This window comes from Bos javanicus, chromosome 19, assembly GCF_032452875.1.
Source record: "Bos javanicus breed banteng chromosome 19, ARS-OSU_banteng_1.0, whole genome shotgun sequence".
Taxonomy (NCBI): domain Eukaryota; kingdom Metazoa; phylum Chordata; class Mammalia; order Artiodactyla; family Bovidae; genus Bos; species Bos javanicus.
Window position 1 is genome coordinate 24003613 of NC_083886.1, and position 24456 is coordinate 24028068.

Consider the following 24456-nt stretch of genomic DNA (forward strand, 5'->3'; position numbering starts at 1 on the left):
TGACTGAAGCGACTTAGCAGCAGCAGTCTACTTTCTCTCCTCTCTTCTAGCTTGGCGCTTCCCAAACTTTTATATACAAAAGACTGTTCCAGATAGAAGTGACAGACCAGTATGTGTGCTGAGCCGAGCGAGGGCCAAGAGTGGCTTTGAGCATGGCCCCTTCTCGCCTCTCCTGCTGACTTTACACCTGCCCCATCCACCCCGGAGCCGCCTAACACCCGCCTGCTCCCTCTGGGGACACGAGGCACACGGGTTCGGCCTACGCACGGGTTGGCGTCTTTCTCCTCGGGCTCCTCGGAGGCATCCTCACACTCCTTCAGCCTCCAATCCATGATGTAGCCAATGACGGGGGCGGTGAGCAGGCAGAGTAGCTGGAGCACCCCGAAGATGGAGGTGTAGAGGCTCACTGAGGAGACAGAAGGGCCGGGTCACGGAGCGGGGCTGGGGGGCTGCCCGCTGAGGCCTGGGGAGGGGGCTGGGCAGAGTCTGTGATGCCACAAACCCTTCTGGGTTTTTTTTCCCCCAGAACCCCCCCCACCCAATCCCTATCACCGTGAGTCATGATGGGAGACAACCTCTGAAATCAAAGTCTGAGCAAGGGGCAGGACACCCTACTCTTTCCTCCAAATCCTTCGCCTATTTCCAAGAAACAGCTACCAAAGTCCAGTACGTCACAGTGACCTTCCCCAGAGCTCCAGGAGGTCTCTGTGACTCTGGGAACCACAAGATTACCGAGGCCCAGGATGGAGCGAGGTTTTGTGTGTCAACAGCCTCGTGTATCAGTGTCCTGCCCCTCGAAACACACCGAGAAGGCCCCACTCACAGGGGCCCCGACGTAAGGGCTCCGGCCTTTAGAGAGCCTTAAAGTCATGATGAGATTTCTCAGAAGCTGAAGGCTGGCTGCGCCACCCCCGCCCCCCCTTCAGTTCTGGCTGAGGGGGACGTGCGGAGTGCAGGGGGCCGTCTGGAGTTCAAGGACAGGTGCTTCTCAGTTGGGCAGGCTCTGGCCAGGAGCGGACGTCCTGTGTTCCCTGACGACCCCCTCCCCTCCCAGACCCCACGGACTTACCGGTAGCCATCACTGCACCGAGACAGCAAAAGTGGCAAAGCAGAGAGGAGTGGGGTTAGCAGCAGAAATGTCAAAGGCTGTTACAGAGAGAGGGCTGTGGGGTGGCGCGCTCTGGGCCCAGCACCCACATCACTTCCCACGGAGCCCTGACTCTCAGAGTGCCCCGCACGGGTATCTGATGACGGTTTCCTGCCTGCTGGGGCCTCGGTCATGTGCGGCTGGGGCCTCATCACAGACGGGCTGTGAATCAGGCCTGTGGCACTTGTGGGGGGACCATGATGGGGAAGTGGCCAAGAATCCACCCCACACCCAGCCTGAGTGTCTGACCAGCCAGTGCTGCCAGCCGCCTGATCCTGACGTCCAGATGTCCATGTGTGCGTGTGTGTGTATGTGTGTGTGTGTGAGCTCTCAGGCACAAGTGCTCAGAGGAGCAGGATGGGGAAAACCAATGCCCTGTCAGCTGTGGACCGAATTTCCTGGCCCAACTTCCTCTACTTCTTAAAACTGACTTTTGAAAGAGGGAAACAGAAGCGGGAAAAAAAATGCCTCTTGGGCAGCAAAAGATTTCTCAGAGAAAGCAAAAGAGAAGGCCATGACTCAGCAGCAGCAGGGAGATTTGCCTTCCAAGGGCCAGTAAGGGCCTTTTCTCTATACTCATCAGGGTCTCTGCCTGTCTGGGCCTCAGGGTATGTAATAAAGGGCCTTTAGACAGGCTAAATCAGCTCTCCCCAAAGTACGGTGGACAGATTTTAATGAATGTTACGTAATAAAAGGGTTCCTGCGGTTGAAATTTAGGGGAATATCATTGAATGAAATGAAGCTAAACAGGTTATTTTTCCCCCCCATCTTCGTGTTTGCTGTGAATTTCTGCAAGGGCACATAATGGGGTTTTTCCATGTTGCTTCACGTCCGAACACCCATTTTCAGAATAGAGCCTGCATTATGTGTGTCCATTAGTCTCCTTCCCCTTTTCTTATAGCTGAGTTTCTTATCCTCTTTAAAAACATACAGGACTTCCCTGGTGGTTCAGTGGTAATGAATCCGTCTGCCAACGCAGGGCAAAAGGGTTTGAACCCTGGCCGGGGAAGATTCCACATGCCACAGGGCAATGAAGTCCATGTGCCACAACCATGGAGTCTGCGCTCTAGAGGCCATGCTCCACAGCAAGAGAAACCACCACAGTGAGAAGCTCCCACACTGCAGGGAAGAGGAGCCACCGCTGGCCGCAGCTAGAGAAAAACCCTCACACAGCAACGGAGTCCCAGTGCAGCCAAGAATAAATTTAAAAAGAAAAACAACAACAACAACAACAACTAAAACCCTTACATTGCCTGGCATATCTTCCCGTGGAGAAAAACAATTAAACCAACTCCAAAAGCTGCACACCAATGAGACTGCCAATAAAAAGGATTTACCCAATGTGTTTGTCCTGATTTCGGATGACTAAAGCTGACTCAGCTCAGGCCCTGAGGAAGTACGGACTTTCTTTGCAGAATCAAAACCTCTAATCAGCTTGTGTGTTCTTTTGGAAAAGTGGGCAGGTGGGTTATCAGTTCTGTTTACCAGAAGTAACAAGCCCGGACCGGATCACATAAGAGGAAGGAGGCTCCACCTGGCCTCGCTTCCCAGTTCAGGACACAGCTCCCAGGAGACCCCGTGTTCAGCCGCAGTGGCCCGGCCCCCACCCCAGCCTCTCCACGTGCTACCCCTGCGGTTTCCCAGAGGATTCTTGGCGCTAGGTTTGACGGATTGTCTTTCAACAAGCTCTCAGGTGGAGTACAGTGTTCTGTGCAGCGTCTTCTCTTATAAACACACACGTCAACCGTCCCCCTCAGGCAACGAAAAACACACCCCACACCCCAAACACACAGTTATTTCAGTCCTCTCCTCCCTCCTAAACCGGGAAACTCTGGCGGGGACGAGAAAGAACAGTTGGGCCCGGCTGTGATGAAATGGCTCTGACGCACCATCAGGCCCTTGGATTCTGCCATCTCACCGCCCTGCTGACCCAGCCTAGCCCCACACCCTCCAGCTGGCCAGGTGGTGGACTTGACCTCAGGCGGCCAGAAGTGACCACCGCGCGTGGACAGTGCCCCAGGGCTTGGAAGCCACCTACCTACGGCCTGGTCGCCGCTGACCAGGAACTGAAGGATGTTGTTCATGGCGCCCATGTAGAAGATGAGGCGCAGCTGTGTGACGCACATGGTGACCAGGCTGAGCAGCAGGATGGGGCTGAACACGCTGTGCATGAACGAGGGGGCCGCTGCGGGGAGAACCGGGGGCTCAGGGAGAACCAGGTGGCCCACGGCCCACCTACCATCCAGGGCACATGTGGGGCCGGGAGGCCCCCGTCACCGCACACCAGATGAGGTAGACGGCTGGGTGCAGGAGTGGGGTCACCCAGCTGTACAAAACAAGCTGGGTGAACCTCACCCTCTCTGAGCTTAGTCTATAAGGCAGGGTGGGTGGTACTGCCTGACCTTGCGGGATGATGTGGGGATGAAGGGAGGTGGTACCCACAGAGCCCTCAGGGGGTGCTGGACCCCATCGGGGTCCCCATCTGGACTGGATGCCCCCTCCTTGTCACTGGGCTGTTGATGGCTCAGGGCAGGCTTGGGAGGTGAGGGGCCACATGCGGGTGGGTACCTGTGGCATCAGGCTGGCACTTGACCTCCAGGTCGACGGTGGACAGGCACAGCTTGTGGCCCTCCTGCAGGGCCGCCTGCTCCTTGGCGCTCCGCGTGGAGCTGCCCACGCTGAGGCGGCGCCCCACTGTGGTCACCTGCTTGTAGAACTGCTTCCCTGTGATCTTGTGGTCGAAGCCCAGCCAGCTGAACTTGATCTTCACCCTGGAGGCCACAGGAGAGTGTCTGGCACGCTGCCCACGCCCCTGGCCGGTGTGGGAGTGGGGGCAGACTGCAGGTCCACTTACGTGTAGTCCATGTCCTCTGGCCCCGGGAAGGGCTCCAAGGGCCAATTAAAGAAGCAGTTGAGGAAAACCAGCCCAGAGCAGCCAGCCCAGACCACGAGGATAACAATGAAGGAGGCACCAAAGTCATAGATGACCTGAGAGGCGCAAGGGGACAGGGGTCGGAGTCAGGGTGGGGCAGAGTTAGCAGAGAAAAGCCGGAGTGGGCAGGGGGCACCCGGCAGTCCTGGTCTGCCTGTGCTGAGCTTTGAGGTGGGGACATGGCCCCTCAGGCTGGATGTTTGGTCACCAGGCACCAGGCATTTCAATCATCTCTGCTCGCCCTGGACCAAATGCCTGCAGTTTGGACCAAACGCCTGCAGCTTGGATCAAACGTCACCTCCTTGGAGAGGCCTCGCCCAGCTGCCCATCATAGCACCGGCTCACAGTGAACAGCCCTGGCTGAGATTTTTTGACTTATGATTCATTTCCTCATCCATCATTAGTCCAGCTCTCTGAAGATAGGAATCCCTAGACTTGTCCACTGATGTTTCTCTAGCACCTTGAAGTGTATACATGGTAGGTGCCAAAAAAATACTCGAGGAATGAACAGTTGAATGTCTCACTTTGCTCTTCTGTGAAATGGGTGTGACACTGGCATGTACCTTCTTGGTGTTGAGGTGCGGTTCAGCGGGTGTGACCCCAGTAGAGGGCCCAGTACAGGGCCTGGTTGGTGGGAAGACTGCCAGACTGTTATTGCCAATTTTGCCATTTATTTCCAGCCCAAGGGTCCCCAGGGCAGTGGCAGACAGCTGCCCAGCTCCCCAGGGAGGGGACCAGCAGTCGGACACTGAGACAAGGAGGAGGAGGAACCTGAGGGCTCCTCCACACTCTAGGAACTTGAGGATTCCTAACATCCAGGGACGGTGGCCCTAGCTTCTCCGGACAGCTCAATGCCCAGGTGGCCGGCCCGTTGTCTATGACTCCTCCTCCTGCTCTGCGGCCTCTTCCCCTGGGACCTCAGTAAAGGGGATTTATTGGAGCTGGGGCCACCGCAGAGAAAAGCTGGTTCTGAAGCCCTTTCAGGAACAACAGGATTTAGAGCAGGAACCAAGACTGATGAGCAGTGAGGTGCTTGCTTCATCCTGACCCCGTGTGACTTCCACGGGCTCAGAATCCTGCCTGGGAGGGAAACAGCTGAACCAACTTGGCTGTGAGCAGCGCTCTGGCAGTAGGGAGCAACAGCCCAATGACAACAGATCTGGGGGAGGGGTGGGGGGGGAGGGAGAGGGGACTGGAGCTGGATTCAGGATGGGGGACATTCTCTCACTCCCTCTCTTTCCCCCCAGCCCTGAAATGCAAAGGCAGCCTGCAGTCACACCCTGCAGAGATATGCTTGACTTCACCATCCCCACTCTCACGCCTCCACCCCACCCCACCCCACCCCACCCCACCCCTGCCCAGCAGGTCTCTTTTCTTACTCCCAGAGGTGCCCAGGTGCATCCTCCCAGGGGCGGGTGGGGGGAAGGGCAGGCCCCAGTGACTTCCCTCTTCGGGGAGGGCAGAAGGAGTCTCGGGAGAGGCCTCTGCTCAGACACCAGCACACACTCTCACCTTGACTCCTGGGAAGGTGACCGCTGAGGAGGCATAGGATCCAATCATCAGGGCAATAAATGTGGACCGAAGGTCACCAAACATGTTGGGTAGCTGAAAGACAAGAAGCAAGGCAAACTTCTGCTGAAAGAGGGACAGACAGGGAGGATGAAGGAGGAAGGGAAGAGAGCATGACGGCATCCTCGGGCACCTGGTCTTATCTGCTCTCCTCCCTGTGTAATTCACGAGGCATCAGTCCAGGGATAATCACTGCTAATTGCACGTTTTTTCTTCCCGGACTGAGGGTGATAAAGGAAGAAGCGGAGAGTAATGCAGAATTCAGACTCTGCGCGTGCAGACAGGACTTTCTGGCTGGCAAGCGACCCTCCTCTCTGCTCTGGCATAGGCTAGGGGCTTCGGTCTCTGCAGGGTTACAAGGAGATGCCAGTGAGTAAGGCAACCCTCAAAGGGAACAAGTCTGTTAAAAATAAGAATCTATTTGAGGATGCAAGCCTAATTTTATAAATAAAAATATCAGTATTCCAGAACGACCAGATGTCAGCAAAAGCTGCTTTTGATTTTGAGAAGAGTAGGTCTCTGGAAGGTGCCAATCAGAATTCTACAGTCTCTGGGGTAGATGAGGAGGCTGGCCTGGGAGTCCTGCTTCTCATTTTCTAGGTTCAAGGAGGGCTTTCTCTTCCCACCCGGAAAGATCAATGGCAAGAAAAGCTCAGGCTTTCTTCCCCATGAGGCCACTCTTCCCATCTCACAGGAGCTTGTTTTGGGCCCATTCGACATGACTGCGAAGCTAAAACCCTCAGTGGATTCCATACAAATTCAGTCATGGTAAACTATGACAACGAGGTCGTGGATTCAGACTGGCATGGGGTGAAGCGCATCCTCCCCTAACTGCAGCCTTCCGTGCGCTTGCTAACCTCAGGAGAGCTCACACCACTTGCTCTGAAGGTTCTCCATCCACACCCACACAGTCCCTGGCATTGAGACTCGCTCTCTGGATCTGCGAACCTGTTTTATTGAACTCAGGCTGCTTATATGGACCTAAACTACGTCTCCCTCTGCCAAGATGTCTGGAATCGTTTTGCGGTTTTATCAAAATGCACCACGTGATGGCTGCCTGCAAGTTAATCCGTTTGCTGAACACAAGCAGTGTGAATGTATTTACCTACCTGCCCCTCATCATTTCTGCCTGTTTTGACCACAATTAAAAATGAAAAAGGGACATCATACAAGTGAAAAATGTTTGTGCTTCAAAGGACACCATCAAGAAAATGAAAATATGATGAGACGAAGAGAGAAAATTTTTATGAATCACGTATTGGATAGGGCACTCCTATCTGCAATATATAAATAACTCTGACAACTCAGTAATAAAAAAATAATCATTTTTAAAATGGGCAAACAGACATTTCTGAACAGACGTTTCTCCAAAGAAGATACACAAATAGCCAATACCGTTATGAAAAGATAACTCAGTATCATTAGTCATAGGGAAATGCAAATCAAACCACAATGAGCTGCTGCTTCCTACCCCCTGTGCATGCTAAGTGGCTATAATAATAATTTTTTTAAAAAGAAAATAGAACACAACAAATGCTGGTGCTGATATAGAGTAGTTGGAACCCTCCTACCCAACTGGTGAGAACCGAAAATGGTGCAGTCACTTTGCAAAACAGTCTGGAAGCTCCTCATTTAAACACAAAGCTACCATGTGACCCAGACACTTCACTCCTAGGTATATACACAAGACGAATACAAACGTATGTTCACACAAAAACATGTAGGTACATGAGTGTTTACAGCAGCATTCTTTATAACATACAAAAAGTGGGAACAACCTTCACGCCCATCAATGGATGACTAGATAAGCAAACTGTGGGATATGCACACAAGGGAATATTACACAGCCACAGAAAGGAATGAAGAGCTGATACATGTTACAACACGAATCAACTCTGCAAAATTATGCCGAGTGAAAGACACCAGTCACAGAAGACCACATAACTGTATGATTCCATTCATGTGAAATGTCCGGAACAGGCAAATCCCTAGAGACAGAGACTAGACGAGGGGCTGTCTAGGGCTGGGGTAGAAGAACCTGGGAGGGACAGGGAGGAAATGCTAATGGTCCAGAATTGTGATTGGGGTGATATGATTAATTCTGGTGATGACCGTGTAACTCTATAAATACACTAAAATCCATTGACTTACATAGTTTAGGTGAATTGTATGGTATGTAGATTATGTCTCAGTGTCATTGTTAAAGAAAAAAAAAACATGAATAAGACACTTGAGATGTTTTGGGATCCCAGGATTAAAAAGGAACATGAATAAATCCATAGTGTGTGGCCAACAAAGCCATCTTGTGGCATCAGGCCAGGGTGCCTCAACAGCTTCGCCACACACACAGAGTTCTTCTTCCAGCCCCCTCTGCGCACTCAGGCTTCTCAGAGAGGGTCGGAGGGAGACAAGGAGCATGTGGAAACTTCCCCAGCAGGAGACAGAGGAAAGGTGACATGCTCATGGCCACCCAAGCACACCTAGGTGAGCCTGAAAGGCACCCAATTTCATTGTGCACACCTGCCTCCCAGGTATGCTGCGGTTCAGAGGACACCCCTCAGATCCTGGGCTCACGTATTTCGGCTGTGCCTCACTGGCTATTCCACCAAGGCAGCTTCAGGCATCTCCAGGCCCATATCTGCCCCAGGGAGAATCCAAAGATTAGCTTTGCTTGTATGGAAGAAGGAAACTGTTCCAGCCTGGAAGGCATGTGAAGAAAAAAGGGATCAAAGATGGCTTAGAGGGATTTCCCTGTCAGTCCAGTGGTTAAGACTCTGTGCTTTCAATGCAGGGGGCATGGGTTTGATCCCTGATAGGGGAATTAAGATCCCACATGCAGGGCAGTATGGCCAAAGAAACAAAGCACAAAACAACAGCAACAACAAAAAAGAGGGCTTAGAACCCAATCAGAAAAGCAGATGGAGGACAAAAGCCACTCAGCACAGTCAAGCCAGGAAACGCTTCTGCCATGGTAGTCACCTTTGGGTGCAAAGAGTGTTCCCAACTTTTTGACAGGGCAAGGGGATACTTCTGAAAAGCAGACAGCTTGCTTACCAGCCCTTTTTCTTCTACCCTAACCCAAGCTAGAGGCCAACAAAACCACAGAGCTTGGGGCTAGTGGGCAACTCTGACCTCATTTCCCGGAGTCTGCTCCCCAGACTGCGTCTGGGACGGGCAAGAATAGGAAGCTGGGAGAGGGTTCTGACTTTCCATCTGACCCTGGATGAGATCCTCGCCCTCATGTCTGGTCAAGGCCAGTAGCCTCCCAGCTGCCCTCCTGGCTTCTCTGCCTCTCCCTGCCTGGAACATTCTTTACAACACCCTGAAAATCCTCCCCCTCCTTAATATGTTCTTTTGGTAAGCATGTGGTATACACTCCCAGGGTATACAGAGCCTCAGGGCAAACCACACTATACAGCCTCCTCAGGAATGTGTACATCTTATACTTTACCTTACAGTTATTTTTTGCTGGTTAGGAAAGCAACGCATGTTCATTGTAAAATATCTAGAACAAAGTACACATAAAAAATGAAATAAAAATTCCCCTTGGGGAAAAAAGAATTTCCCTGATATAGCCACATTATCATTTTGATGTAATTGCCTTCAATTATTTTCCTATAAATACCTATAAGTTTTAACCAAACTGGAATCAGATACTACATATTATTTTAAAAACTTCCTTTTTTTTTATTTTGTATATTATAAATACTTCCTGATTTATTCCTGTATTCATCTTCAACATAATTTGTAACACCTGTCTGGTATTTCCTTTTCTGAATGGTCTATAATTTATGCAACCATTTCTCTGATGTTCTCAGATCCTTTTCAATTTTTATCATAAATAACATTTTTTAATGGACATGCTTGAAGATAAATAGCAAATAGCTATTATTTCCTTAAGGTAAAAATTCCCCAAAGTAGAATCATTTGGCAAAAGGGAATCCACGTTTTTAAGTTTTTTTGTGATACTCTGTGACAAACTACCTTCCAAAAAACTTACACCAATTGGAATTGAAAAAACTTACATTTACTGATTGCTAATGACTTTGAACATTTTTTTCTACAGTTTTTAAAATCAGTCAGTTACATTCCTCATTTGTCCTTCCTTCCTAAGAAGTGTTAATTCATTCATATTAGTTTGGTATAGGCTCTTTATACATTAAAGACCTTCCTAGTTTGTTCCTACCGTTAGGTATGTTTTCCCAGTTTGTCCTTTAATGTCATAGTTGATGGTAGGGTTTTTCTGACCAATCTAAGTGGATTTCCCTGGTGGCTCAGACGGTAAAGCGTCTGCCCGCAATGCAGGAGACCTGGGTTCAATTCCTGGGTCAGGAAGATCCCCTGGAGAAGGAAATTGCTAATCCACTCCAGCACTCTTGCCTGGAAAATCCCATGGACGGAGGAGCCTGATAGGCTATAGTCCATGGGGTCCCAAAGAGTTGGACTGAGCCACTACTAAGTGTTCAAACGGGTAGTCAAAGTATTTCAGCTTTTCGTAGTAGCTAGTAGCTCAGTCGTGTCCGACTCTTTGCGATCCCCCGGAGAAGGCAATGGCAAACCCACTTCAGTATTCTTGCTTGGGAAGTCCCATGAACAGAGAAGCCTGGCAGGCTGCAGTCAACGGGGTTGCAAAAGAATCGGACATGACTTAGAGACTAAACAACATTTGTGTCAGATGAAATTTCTCTGAAAACAGTGTCAAGGATGACCTTGACCAGTGAAAGCTAAAGCATAAACATCCTGGCAGTGGTCAGTGTGTGGTCACAAAACAGCAAACACAGGCGGAGTGAAGTTTACCCTGGGGGCACTAATTATTTTTCAAATGTTAACACTAATTGTGTTTTATCCTTTAAGCCACTTCCTTCCCTTCCTCCCAAAGCTGTCATGCCTGCTAGAGGAAATTTCTCCCATTTGCCCAGGAGCAGCTTGATCAGAGGATTTTTCCTTATTATTAAGTTATAATATATGACAGCATACACGGTTATGTTAATATATTAAATAATATAGTAGCATTGTTATTATAACAGAAACTATTATTATCCTAAAAACCCTCATAACATCCTTACCAAGAAAGCGTCACTCATTACCCTCACTTAATGGTTCCAAGACTTTAGGATTAGAAAAGTCAAGGGGACTTCCCTGGTGAGTCTGCCTGCCAATGCAGCGCTGTACAAGGGTTCGATCCCTGATTCAGGAAGATCCCACATGCTGTGGGGCAACTAAGCCTGTGTGTGCCCCAACGACTGAGCCCTGTCCTAGAGACCATGTTCCACGACAGAAGAAGCCACTGCAAGCGTGGGCCCCGCGCGCCGCAACTAGACAAAGCCTGCACACAGCAACGAAGGCCCAGCGCCGCCAAAAATACAAAAGTTCTTTAAAAAAAAACAGTCAAGGGATCCCTAGGCTGGTAACGGTCAAAACTAGAAGTCAAAGCACGTCAAGTTGACGTGCATAACCACTGGGCTACTCTGTCTCCTGGAAAACACACACGCGGGCCCTGAAGGGTCCACACTTGATTTGGAGGATCAGGCAATTATCCTTACCTCTCATACCTCTCTCTGTTCCTTATTAACCACTCTGTTTGCTCTCCCCATTAGAGATTTCTTACATCCTTTCCGAAGCTCCTTTGAGGCCTACCTGCCTCCTCCCTCCCTGACCTCCCCCGGCTGACCTCCCCACAGTCCAGGGCAGCACTGTCAGGCTGCCCTTGGCTGCACACTCTCCTTTCATCTTGTCTGGGTCTCCTCCCCCACTGGTCTCCACATCCCCCTCCTCCCTCCCTCCTTCTGCCTCTGCCCGACCTCAGCTGCACATAATGGCCACTCAGAAGCCCTGGTGATGGAGTGAATGATGGCTGAGGACTGAGCAGAGTGCCTAGTGCCGGCTGGAGGGCCAGGCGGAGGGGGAAGAACCGTGACTCCTGCCAAGTAGGAAGCTGCAGCCGAGCTGCAAAGACAGATGCGAGGAAAACACTCAGCAGGGCGGTTTCCTGACCCTGGGCTCCCAACTGCTCTCGTAGGTTGGGTGTGGGGGGAAGTGCGGAGGCCCCCTCCCTGGCTCTGGGGGGCTTCCCACCACCGCCGCCATTAATGCTGTTGCTGCCCCGGGGTAGGAGGGGGGCTGGAGTGGGCTCAGCCAGGCAGAACCCGTCCTCCGAGCCGGCCGCGGAATGCCATCCCCGCGCGAGCCGGTGGTGACTCATTGGCTCAGCCCCTGGGCTGCACTGTAAACAGGCCCCGGCTCTGTGACCTTCCCAGAGGGGAAAACAGCAGCTGCAGACGGCCCCTCCCCTGGAGTGCTGGCCTCGGAGCCGGCTACTGGCTGAGAAGCCTAGGATCCAGCACAGTGAGGATGGGCGGCCCTCCTCGGAGGACCCTCTTTAAGATGTCTCTCTTCCCAGGAGCCCCCAAGACAGGCCTGGGGCTTGCTGGCAGGCAGGGACATAAGAGCCACCTGGCACCCACTTTCCAAATCAGTGATCTCCGGAGCCCACCAGCTAGGGGGGGCTCACCCTGGCTCTTGGGGAGATGCCACGGGCCATCCAGGGTGGGGGTGGGGGTGGGGGACTGGCATTTGGGCCCTCAGGCCCCTTTCAAAGGTGACCCTTGTCCTCAAGTGGCTGCTGCACACACCCAATAGCCCCATGCAACCTGAACAGGCCAGGATCCAGGTACCAGTCTGGACAAGTGGACTCAGCATAGCTGGGCTCTTTTCTAACCCTTCACGACTGGCAGCTCCAAGCACACACTGCCAGGTAAAGGTCCTTGTGGTCACCTTTCCGCTTCACTGCTGAAGGGGTGGGGAGGAGGGGCCCCACTTCCCCAGCTACTTAGTTCACTTTTCCAGCCAGGTCCAGCCCTTCCGAGGCCCCCACTACACGTTCAGTCCACCCCTGAATGAGTCACGTGCTGGGGCAACTTCACGGGGTGGAAACCCTCTGATGGGTGGATTTTTCCCAGGCCAATGGTGATGGGCTGACGGCTTTGGGCTCTCAGAGCACACAACAGAAACAGAGGCAGAGCTGGCTGGGGGCAGCAGGCGAGTCCTGCTTACCTGGCACGTGGGGTGCCGTGGGGATCCTCTCCTAGCCATAGAAACAGGTCACCTGAGCAGGAATGCTAAACTCCACACACAGCCCTGGACGGGGCCATCTGTTTCACTGCTATATCTGGAATCCTCTCCCTCCCCTCCTCCCAGGTGTTCGAAGATGGACATTTACTCTGTTCTCTTCAAACTCAGATCTCAACTCCCGTGGGATCATTTCTTCCTCAGGCTCCAAGTAAGACTCCCATGAGTCAGACAGGGAAAGCCCACAGAGAAATGTTTTCATTAAGGAGCCTGGCAGCCTTTGCAATCACTTTTCTGGGAGGGTTTCAGCTCAGAACTCCCCGTCCCACCCACGCTGACAGGGGTCAGAGTAATGAAGTGGAAAAGACATGTTCACAATGTTGGTGGTATCCACTCCCATCTCTAAGCAACCCCGGCCCCAGATCGTTGGGTGGTGGCCCCCAGACGCCACCCCAGCTGCCGGCCGCTGTTTTCCTCCAGCCGCTGAAGCGAGTTAAAGACTTGAACAAACGCGAGGCAGTGAGCAAACAGACCTGAGTGTGCTGTCCAGATGCCAAGAGGAGGCTGAGGCTTGGCACCTTGGGGTGGGCCCTGACCCCCGGTGACCTGCACCCTCCTCCTCTGAGGGTGTCGCATTGCCCAGGACCCTCGGAGGCAGGGACCTGGGAAAGCCAGCCCACCTGGCAGGAGGTCCAGCCTCTGCTCATGGGGGCAGGATCACCCATGGGTACACACACCTCTCTGGCTCTGGAAGGGAGTCTACAGGCTGGTGGGGAAAAGGTGTTCTGTGAAGTTAGGACCCCTTCACTAGCACCAATGGGGATAGCAGTTCACAGTCCCTGGTCATCCTTATTTATACCACAACCCCTTGGGACTCAGAAAGTCCCCCAATTAAGGTTTCCCTGGCAACACAACCCCCCTCCCCCCGGATTCCTAGGTTGTCACTGAGTCCCAAAGCTGTTGATTTAGGAAGCTCCTAAAGGCGACCCTGAAGACTCCTTTGTCCCCCAGATGAGAGCACGGCTAGAAGACCCAAACAGAAAGTGCCATTGTGCTGCTGGTCTGGCACCTCCAGGAGCCGATCCTAACAGTTCTGCTTTTTAAAAGGTTTGGGCTGTGTCAGGACTAGATTCAGCTCTGCTCAGCAGAAGCCCCCACGGCCCAAGACCATGGCCCAAGAGCCGCAGGCTGCCCTCACTGACCTGCTTCTCAGTCCCCTCTCGAGGTCTGATCTAGAAATGCTCCTTATCTGAAGCCTTGTGGGACAGAGGACTGCCCAAGGAGGTCCCTGGGGCCAGGGAACAGAGGAGGAAGCTGGCAGCATGAAAAATGCTTGAGGAGGAGGGTCACATAACTAGAGCTGGGGCTGGGGGTGGGGGTGAGCCCCTGCCTTCTGACAGGGAATCATGATTGAGCAGCTTCTTGTGCTTCTAGACCTAAGGCTGTCAGACTTTTTCTGCCAAGGGCCAGAAAAACTCTACGTTTTGCAACCATGTGGTCTCCATGCAGTGAGACTGTCACCGTCACTCACTCCACCGTCATTAGCACGAAAGAATCAAATGGGAGCGGTTCTGTGCCGATAAACCTGTGTTCACAGAAACCTGCAGTGGCCTGGATGTGGCCTGGGGGCAGGAGTCTGCTGACCTCTGCTCTAGACTCAAGAATGGGAGCCTTAGAGGGACAGGCCACCAGGCTATCTTAAAACAGACGCCTGCTAACCAAATGCTCCAGGGGATGATCAGACGGTTTTCTTGTCTGGTCACTGTCTGGCCTGTGCAGCCTTTACCTCCCTGTGGGAGAGCAAGGAGTTAAGACAAACACTCCTGCTACAGTGTGTTCAGCTTCACACAGACCTACTAGAAGCTGATGAAAGCAACAGACCCTCCCCTAGAAAAAAACGCACCTGCCGGGGCACACACACACGCAATTTGCTTTTGGAGAATTTCAAAGAAATGCCCAGCCCTCCTGAAGCTTCTTCATGGACCTCATAAGGACCTAAAAAACTTAGGGTAAGACCACTGTTCACTCAGATAGAGAACTATTTTTTGTGTGTGTATGAAAGAGGGCTTACAAAACATAATTAAAAAAAAAAAAAACAAGAGAAACAACCCTGTAGAAAAATAGACAAAAGACACAAAGAAGCAATCCCAGAAGAAATACAAGTTATCATCAAAAAGAGGTGGAAAGATGCTCCATCTCACTAACAGTTAAAGAAATTTTAAATTGTAACATATTAAAAAAATAAATAAATAAATTGTAACATATTATTTTTCACCAGATTGGACTGGCTAATGTTTACAAGAATCTGGACAGGGTGTTGGAAGGGATGGGGAAGAAAACTTCTCAGATATGCTGGAAGGCCAGCATCTGTGTATACCCTTTTGGGAAGACCATAGTCTACATTAAAATTTAAAACATGCTGATCCTGGGGCCTGGCAATCCTTCCAGGAATTTATTTTATAGAAATACATGTACAGAGATGTTCACTTTGGCAGAATCATAAATCAGAAAAATTGGAAACCAACCCAAAAGTCCATTAGCAGGAAACTGGTTAAATAAATCATGGCAATCTATATTAGAGAATCACATGGAACTCTCTAATAATGAGGCCAATCTCTAGAGTTTAAAATAATAAGGTAGATTCCTAAGGACTGGCAGGAAAAGAGGTAAGAGATACACTGTCAAGTGAAAAAGGCAAGTTGTAACAGTGTTTCTTTTGAAAAGAACTTTAGTATACTTAGATTCCTTTTTTAATACTAAAGAGTTACATTCTAAACTGATGAAGTTAGGCTTACAGGATTTTACAGTTCACATAGTACATTTCTCAAATAGTTGACTTTTTAAAATCAAACCTTTTTGTTTTATAATCATTAAGAAGAGAAGAAAACAAAAAGAATCCTTATGACCCTCCTAGCCACCCTGACAGGATTTCTGGACCACAACTACCATCTTATTTTGAAGACTGCCCTAACGGGGATTCATGGTAAGGAGGTTTTTAATCTGTTTTAGGCTTATAACAATAGAGCATCTTTATGTACGTCAGAGCATATACTCAAGTTTAAGGACCATCTCTTTCTTTTATCCTGAAATTCAGAACTGCCATGACATAGACACAGTGTGGCTCAAATAATGGGGGTGATGCCAGATTTTCATTTTTCATTTTGATGAAAGAGTTGGTCATGTTTACGCTGTCAAAGAACAAACAGAACTGGGCTCCTGCTTCACAGTGGACACAGCTGAATGGAATTGGTGCATTTGACAGTTCTAACATACTCTGTACAGCTTCAACATGTGCCTTACCCCAGAATTTGAGAGGGAGGGAGATACACCCACTTAAAAAAATCTATCTGGTTGGGACTTCCCTAGTGGCCCAATGGCTAAGACTCCTTGCTCCCAAAGCAGGGGGCCTGGGTTTGATTCCTAGTCAGGGAACTACATCCCATATTCTGCAACAAAGACCTGGTGCAGCCAAAGAAATAAATCATCTACCTGATTTAAAAAAAAAAATAAAAATGCACAAAAGAGTACAAAGTCAGTCTCCTTCACACTACCAGGGCAAGGCAACCAGAGACCCTGGATATTTGAGTCCCCCACTCTGGAGCACACCATGTATGCGGTCCTGGGTGGTGCCTCTCTCAGCCTAACACAGACTCTACCGACTGCTCCATTTCCACGGACGTAGGCCCTGGTAGCTCACCCTTCCCACCAGGATAAAGTTAATAAATGGAGAAAGCACAGGAAGGCTGAGAAGAGGAATCGGGTCCAACCAGGCCTCTGGCTCACAGCCTGCAGGCCAGGGGTCACAGGAATGTCAGCACCTCTTCAAGTTCCTTAGAAGAAGACCAGCAAGGCTCCAGGGCCCCCTCAAAGCTAAACGAGGGCCCTTCAGCAGCCTGATCCCTGACTCATTAGTGGAAAGAGAAAGCAGAAGCCAATGCACTGCAGATAAACAGGGCTGGGAGGCACTGTGTCATTAAAAACCTTCTTGAGGGGAAACTAAGGCAGGCGAGACGTTCCTGTTGGACAGAGAAATCCCTCGGGAAGCCTCACATTCTCACTCCTTTCCCAATGGCCAGCTCTGAAAGGCACACCAGCCTGACCAGGTGAACCTGCAGATAACTCCCTTCTTCCTTCCGGGGAAAGATTCTTTTGGCTTTTTTTGGACTTTTTTCAACCTGGATCTTCATGCAGTCTCATTCACTTCCAAGAGAAGCCCATTCTATGGTGTCCTGGGGCTACCATAAGAGAGTACTCAGCATCCCAAGAAAGGATCTCCCTCCCTTGGGAGAAGGGCTCCCTGTGCCTTGGCATTTAGAAAACCAAGCAGGGCTTCGCTGGTGGCTCCGGAGTAAAGAATCTGTCTGTCAATGCAGGAGACACAGGTTCGACCCCTGATCTGGGAAGACTCCCACATGTGACTGGGCCTGTGTGCCACAACTACTGAGCCTGTGCTTAGAGCCCCGGGGGCCACAACCAGAGTCCACACGCCACAATTACTGAAGCCTCTGCAACCTAGAGCCTGTGCTCTGCAGCAAGAGAAACCACTGCAATGAGAAGCCCAAGCACCATAACCAGAGAGTAGCCCCGGCCCGCTGCAACTAGAGAAAAGTCCGAGTATCAGTGAAGACCCAGCACAGCCAAAAATAAAATAAATAAATAAAAATTATTTTAAAAAAAGAAAGAAAGAAAACCAAGCAGAAGTGCAGACTCTGTGATTCCCCAGAGTTTTTCATTCAGTTCTGAACAAAGCAACAGTTAGGGGCAGGGTGATTCCAAGAGAGGTCTGTTTTGAGGTTTCACTGTTAGCAAGAGCTGCCACAGAAAATATGAGAAAAGAGAGTAGGTGGCAGGTTGTTTTTCTTCCACACAGCTACTAAGCTGGCTTCCTTGGTGCCTGAGTCAAGGTCAGGAGGCAGGAGACAGGCTGCTCTGAGACTGACTCTGCTGCCTGCCAGTCCAGCCTGCAGGACTTCCCCAGCTTGGGAGCCAGAAATAGGCTTTGTTGCCACAGCTTCACCAACAACAACCCTTACTGCTTGGGATACTCCAGCAGATGCAGGTGAATGGAAGGCAAGCAAATTAGAGTCAATAAAAGCTGCCTCAGATTTGCAAAAAGATGACTGAACTAGAAAGTGAAAGTGTTCGTTGCTCAGTCATGTCCATCTCTTTGTGACCCTGTGGACTGTAGCCCACCAGGCTCCTCTGTCCTTGGGGATTCTCCAGGCAAGAACACTGGAGTGGGTTGCCATGCCCTTCTCCAGGGGCTCTTCCCAACCCTGGGATCGAAACCAGGTCTCCTGCATTGCAGGCAGATTCTTCACCACCTGAGCCATAAAGGGATGTCTATAGCTGCTAAGTCACTTCAGTCGTGTCCAACTCTGTGCGACCCCATAGATGGCAGCCCACTAGGCTCCTCTGTCCCTGGGATTCTCCAGGCGAGAATACTGGAGTGGGTTGCCATTTCCTTCTCCAATGCATGAAAGTGAAAAGTGAAAGTGAAGTCGCTCAGTTGTGCCCGACTTAGCGACCCCATGGACTGCAGCCTACCAGGCTCCTCCATCCATGGGATTTTCCAGGCAAGAGTACTGGAGTGGGGTGCCATTGCCTTCTCCGATGTCAATAGGGATGTTCTCAAAAAAACTGGTACTGGGCCTTCTCTGATAGTGCAGTGGCTGAGACTCCATGCTCCCAGTGCAGGGGGCCTGGTTTCCATTCCTGGTCAGGGAACTAGATCCCACATGCCACAACTAAGACCCAGCAGAGCCAAAGAAATATATTTTTTTTAAATGGTACTTACTGTTAATGAGGTAAAAGTCATGCACATCCCACCAAAGCCATTCAGAGCCAGGGCGATGAAGATGAGCACAGACAGGGCTGGAAGGAAGCAGAAGGCTGCTAAGAGGGGAACCACGACTGAGCTTCAGGGAGGCTGGGGCCTGATCCACTGCTGACGAGGAGCTTGCTTTGAGCAAATGCTGCTAGTGATGACAAGTCATCAGGCATTAGTGCTGGACACCTGGGGAGCTGGCCCAGCCTCTGCCTCATCCTCCTCTTGCCTATTTTATGGAGTTTTGGCTCTTGCAAAAGGTGGATCCCCGTCCCCCTTTCTTCACTAACCTTACCCACAAGTGGTGGTTTAGTTGCTAAGTCGTGTCCGACTCTTGCGACCCCATGGACTGTAGCCTGCCAGGCTCCTCTGTCCATGGGATTTCCCAGGCAAGAATACTGGAGTCGGTTGCCATTTCCTTCTCCAGGAGATCTTTCTGACCCAGAAATCAAACCCAGGTCTCCTGCATTGCAGGAAGATTCTTTACCAACTGAGCTATGAGGGAAGCCCTTTACCCACAAGGGAGAGGTCTAAAAAAGCTGTTCACTGAAATAAAAAATACAGGTACTCCCAATCAGGAGAGGAGCCTGGATAAGAGTCTAGTGAAACACAGGCCTCCCTCGGTGGTTAAGACTCTGCACTTCCAATGCAGGAGACGCGAGTTCCATCCCTGGTCAGGGAACTAAGATCCTACATGTCGTGCAGTGCAGCCAAAAAAACCCCAAGATTTTGGTGAAAGTCAAGCCCTATTTTGGTGTTTGTTCCAAAAGTCCTTGCAGCATCAGCTCTACCTGAGCAGAGTGAGGGGCCGGGTGGCTTCTGAGCCGTCCTAAAGTGCAGGCCTGGGCTGCTCTGAGCGGTTCAGATCACGACCTCCGCACACGCTCCTGCAGCTGGCCTGGTTCTCAAGCTGGCATCAGTGAGTCCATCGGGGACTGGCCTGGCTCAGTAATGAGATGGGTGTTCCTCATCCCCTGAGAGCTTCTCTCAGACACTTGTCTGGGGCCATTTGCTTATCCAGCCACCATCTGAATTAAGTCAGTGGGTAAAGGTCTAACAAGTGTCCCTCTAACTCGAGTAGTGAGCACAGGCCTGGCCCAGCTTCCTAGAGCAGGTGGGCCTGCGAGCACCTCTGGGTGCTGTCTCCCCAATCCCTGACAAAAGGGTAGAGGAAAAGCATACTCACAGTTTGGGTTACTTGCTCCATACGCAATCAGCAAGCAGGAGACAGCAAAGCAGGCACTAAAAACAAAGAGAAATACTACATTATTGGTTATCATCATTATTGTTAATATTGTTTATATGGAGGTATTTGATACATGTCAAGACATTTTCAGAAAATGTACATACGTTCTTTTGTTCAACAGTTCTAAGGAGTGTAATTGGCTCTATTTTATGGATGAGAAAAATAAGACTCAAAATAACAAAAATAAAACAACAAGGTCCTACTGTATAGCACAGGGAATTATATTCAATATACCGGGACAAACCATAATGGAAAATAATACAGAAAAGAATGTATACATATAAACATATAACTGAATCACTTTAGTGTATAGTAGAAATTAATAAACATTGTTAATCAACTATATTTCAATAAAATAAATTAAAACACACACACACACACACACAAACACAGGCATTCAAATACCTAAAAATAAAGAAATAAAAAACAAACCCAACACAGAAACAAAAATGAAATTCTTCAGTGTCCTAGCTAGCAGGTGGCTAAGCTGGAATTCAAGCCCCAAAGCCAGACCTGGTAAACACCCCACTGCACTGCCTGCTCCATTCCCCAGACTGGACAGAGTCAAGGCTGTAAAGCAAGAAAGGACACAAACCATCCCGCAGACTCCTGTGTCCGCTCAGCCAGGGGACAGAAAGAACCCCACGGGGCAAGGGATGATGAGTGGCAGCTTTCAAACCCCCTCTACTTGGCTCTGAGCTGGGGACCAAGCCATTGTAAGCTCCAAAGAATGAATGACATTGATCCCCCAGCTGATTTCCTTCAGGGCCACGGGCCTTGCTCATGGCCAACCACTGCCCTGCACAATGCTCACTCCCAGTGGGACTGGCTTGGGGAGGACCCTGGCCAGACAGGGCCAGCTGCTTGGCAGACTGACCCTGGGACTGGCAGACTGGAGTTTTATAGCCTAGGAACACACCCTAGGAGGTGCATAAGATGACCCACTAAGGTGCCTGGGGTAGGGAAATGCTATTTTACAATTTTAGAAATTTTATAATTTTCCATTTTGTAATTTAAAATCTCAGCCATTTTATCTCTTTTGTATATGTATCATAAGGCATATAAAATACTATATGAGATGGTGGATGTTCCCTAAGCTCTCTGTAGGATTCATTTCATGACGTATGTAAATATGATCATTATGCTGTACCTCAGTCTTACACAGGGCTGTACATCAATTAATATCTCAATAAAAATGGAAAAAAAAATAAAGCACATTAAACATTAAGAATGACATATGTATAGGCCTGCGTGCTTAGTCACTCAGTCGTGTCCAACTCTTTGCGACCCCATGGACTGCAGCCCGCCAGGCTCCTCCGCTCATGGGATTCTCCAGGCAAGAATACTGGAGTGGGTTGCATTCCCTTCTCCAAGGGATCTTCCCGACCCCAGGATCAAAGCCTGGTCTCTCGTACTGCAGGTGGATTCTTTACCATCTTAGCCACCAGGGAAGCCCGACAAATGTGTATATTATTGATGATTCCATGTGCTTATATTAGAGGTATGTGTTCAAAATCTTTTTTTCTCACAGAGATGGAAGATGAAAAAGACCGGAAATCATAATGACAAGCAGGTCCTCCCAGGCAGGCCTGAGTCCCGTGACTTTTCTATGCAGATCGGAATAACACAAGGATCACAGCAGCCCCGTCGCAGGTGGGCATTCAGGGAGCACCACAGTGCCCCTGACAGCAGATACCAGGATCCCGTACAGTGGGGAATCGTGGCCCGGGCCCCCCCCCCCACCCCACCCACCTGCCTCCCCCCCAGAACTGACCTGCCCAGCAGCCTAAGCTTCCTTGGGCCGTACTTGTCCATGACGATGCCCAGGGGCAGGGTGATGGCACTGAGCAGGAAGGAGCCCACGGTGAAGGCCAGGTTCAGCATCTCATCCTGGGCCTTGCAGCTGAGCCAGCCATTCATCCGGCTCACCTCCTCATGCTCCGGTTCTGCCGTGGCCCCCACTGTGACGTTGGTGACGTTCTCTGTGTAGAGGGAAGGGAACTTGATCACAGGGTCATGGCAGGGATCTCCAAAGACCAGAGGGGCAGGTGCCCACCCAGAGTCAGCCCGCTGAGAAGGCCAGGGCTAGCTCTGGGCCCCTTCAGAGCTCTGAATACCTCCAGCAGGCTGGGATGTCCACGTGGCCAAAGCTCCCTGGAGTGATAATACAGAGATTCTTCACTTTTCTTTTTTTGGACGGGGGAGTCACCTTCCCTTTGAAGAATCCAATACAGAAAGCGCCGCTCTTGCCCTTAGAAAAGTCTTGTCCACAGTCTCGGGGCTTCTTGTGTCTTTGCAGCACCCACAAGCCCCAGGGTGGGATTCCCATTTATTTATTTAGCTGCACCAGGTCTTAGTTGCAGCATGTGGATCTATTTCCCTGATCAAGGATCAAACCTGCGCCCCCTGCATCCAGAGCCCAGACTCTTGGCCACTGGGCCACCAGGGAAGTCCCAGGATTCCGACTCTAAAGTAAGTGACACCTCGAATAGCAGGCTTTGGGACCTAGCCTGGGCTGCAGGTCCCCAAACTGGCTAGAGCTTCTCTGCAGCTCTGTCCATGGGAGCAGCCTGTGGCCAGCGTACAGGAGGGCAACCCTAGACCACTTGGGAAGGACAAGCTGCTGGGCTCAGCTGTGTCTATTGAGAGGAAGGGTGTACTAATGCCTAATACATCAGATTTCAAACACATCCCCTGTGCTAAATTCTCTCTCATGCTCTCACAGCATCAACTACTACATATACCGAGTCACAGAGCCCCCATGGGAAAGGTTCTTTGTTTAAAAAAAAGAGTACCAAATAACTTGCTTTCGCTTGTCAAAGGGCACCTATCTTCTTTTTCTCACTGGGGTCACAACGTCACTGTCTCTGGTGGCCACACCTATGCCATAATCCTAGTCCTTAATGACCCTCTCCAAAGTCCACCCAACCCCAAGACAGCAAAAGAGGGAAGGAAAAAATGCTGCAGCAGCGAGGGGCAGGAGGGTGGGGACGGGCTGGCACGCAGTGGGGAACGCGCTCTGCTCCTCTCGGGACTGCTAGTTAAGAGATGCTGACTAATCCTGCAGAGAGGAGCAGCCTCTGATTAGATGCGAGGAGGTCATGCCGGGAGACTCAAGGAAATACCTCTCAGCAGATAAGTGCTGTCTCCTGCATGCGGCCCTCCGGCGCCAGGGCCGTAAAGCTGAGGTCGGCAAGGCCTGCCTGGCCCTCTCCTGGGGGGGTGAGCCAAGGTCATGGAAGAAGATGCACGCTGGGTGAATCACGTTCTGTGCCAACCTCGGACCAACAGGTCCTGGTGGGGGGCACACTGAGGGTGCGGGTGCTGGGATCTGGGTTCCAATTCTGGTTCCTCTACTTGCTATTTTATCACCCAGGAGAAGCGACTTCATCTCTCACTATCTCAGTTTCTTTATCTGTAAAATGGGCATAAGGTAATAAATATATCTGTCTCTCCAGGTACGGGGGAGCCTGGTGGGCTGCCGTCTATGGGGTCACACAGAGTTGGACACAACTGAAGTGACTTAGCAGCAGCAGCAGCAGCAGAATTTGGGGTAACATAAAAGAGAAAATCCAGATAATATTTGAGAGCTCACAAAGGCATAGGAAGTGCTCATAACCAATAGCTAAAAGTTATTACTATTATTAGAAGCTTACTAGGTGGTGCCAGTGGTAAAGAATCCACCTGCCAATGCAGGAGACAAAAGAGACACGGGTTCAATCCTGGATTGGGAAGATCCCTAGGAGGAGGGCATAGCAACCGGCTCCAGTGTTCTTGCCTGGAGAATTCCATGGACGGAGGAGCCTGGTGGGCTACAGTCCACGGGGTCGCAGACAGTCAGACACGACTGAAGCAACTCAGTACGCATGCGTTATTACTGTCACTACTCCTCCTCCGACGGGAGACTTGGAACGGGGATAATGATGCAACTGGCAGGTAGCAGAGCCGGATGCTGTAACTGGAAGCAGAGTTCCATACCTGATCATTCATTCATAGCATGAATTCATGTCTGGCCTCCCACTGGGTTAGGACAGGGACTGTGTCCCAGTCACCTGTGTCCCCAGCACCCCCCTTGGTCCTGGCGCACGGTCACTGTTTCCTGAATGAATGCAAACAGTGGGGTCAGATCACCTTGACCAAAAGGATCCAGAAAGAAGAAATGAAACAGGACGCATGGCGCCAACTTGAAGCCAGAGGGGATTGAAGGAGATCACAGCCACAGTGTTACCCCCTGAAGCCACAGAGACAAAATCCAACAAGCCAGATTTCCGTCCCCTCATCTCTGCCACCTTATCTCAGCTTCCCAAAAGATGTCCGCACCACACTGGCAGCCAAAACACATCACAAACAGGGTCATCTGAGCCCAGGAGGTCCCGGCTCAGGGCCAGTGGGCCGGAGCTGCTTGTTCACGGCGGGGCCCGCTTCTGGAAGAGCGGAGCTGCTTCACAGGTCGGCACTGGCTTCGGGTGTCAGCTCTGCTAGCAGCAACAGGAACTGAATGTGAAGCAGGAGGGACCAGGCAAAGCAACGGTCACCTCCGGGCTGCTGTGCAGGTGTGAGCAAACCAGCACAGGTGCAACAGAGTGGATGGAGCAGGGAGTGGACAGCTGCGGGTCCCGGATCGCTGGCTGTGAGACCTAACTGTGGCCATGTAGGGTCTGGGGCCC

General features: G+C 50.7%; 1 protein-coding gene across 4 annotated transcripts in view; it reads right to left on the reverse strand.

The window, feature by feature from the left end:
* SLC43A2 (solute carrier family 43 member 2) overlaps positions 1–24456 on the reverse strand; it is a 43716-nt gene that overhangs the window by 12506 nt on the left and 6754 nt on the right. For all 4 annotated transcript variants that reach the window (XM_061390617.1, XM_061390619.1, XM_061390618.1 and 1 more), the window contains 8 exons: positions 21564–21771; positions 19730–19785; positions 18514–18590; positions 5592–5684; positions 4002–4135; positions 3716–3918; positions 3186–3332; positions 268–406 (listed from right to left, as the gene is read on the reverse strand). In XM_061390617.1, the coding sequence (XP_061246601.1) occupies positions 268–406; positions 3186–3332; positions 3716–3918; positions 4002–4135; positions 5592–5684; positions 18514–18590; positions 19730–19785; positions 21564–21771 (1057 nt within the window). The remainder of the gene's footprint in view (positions 1–267; positions 407–3185; positions 3333–3715; positions 3919–4001; positions 4136–5591; positions 5685–18513; positions 18591–19729; positions 19786–21563; positions 21772–24456) is intronic.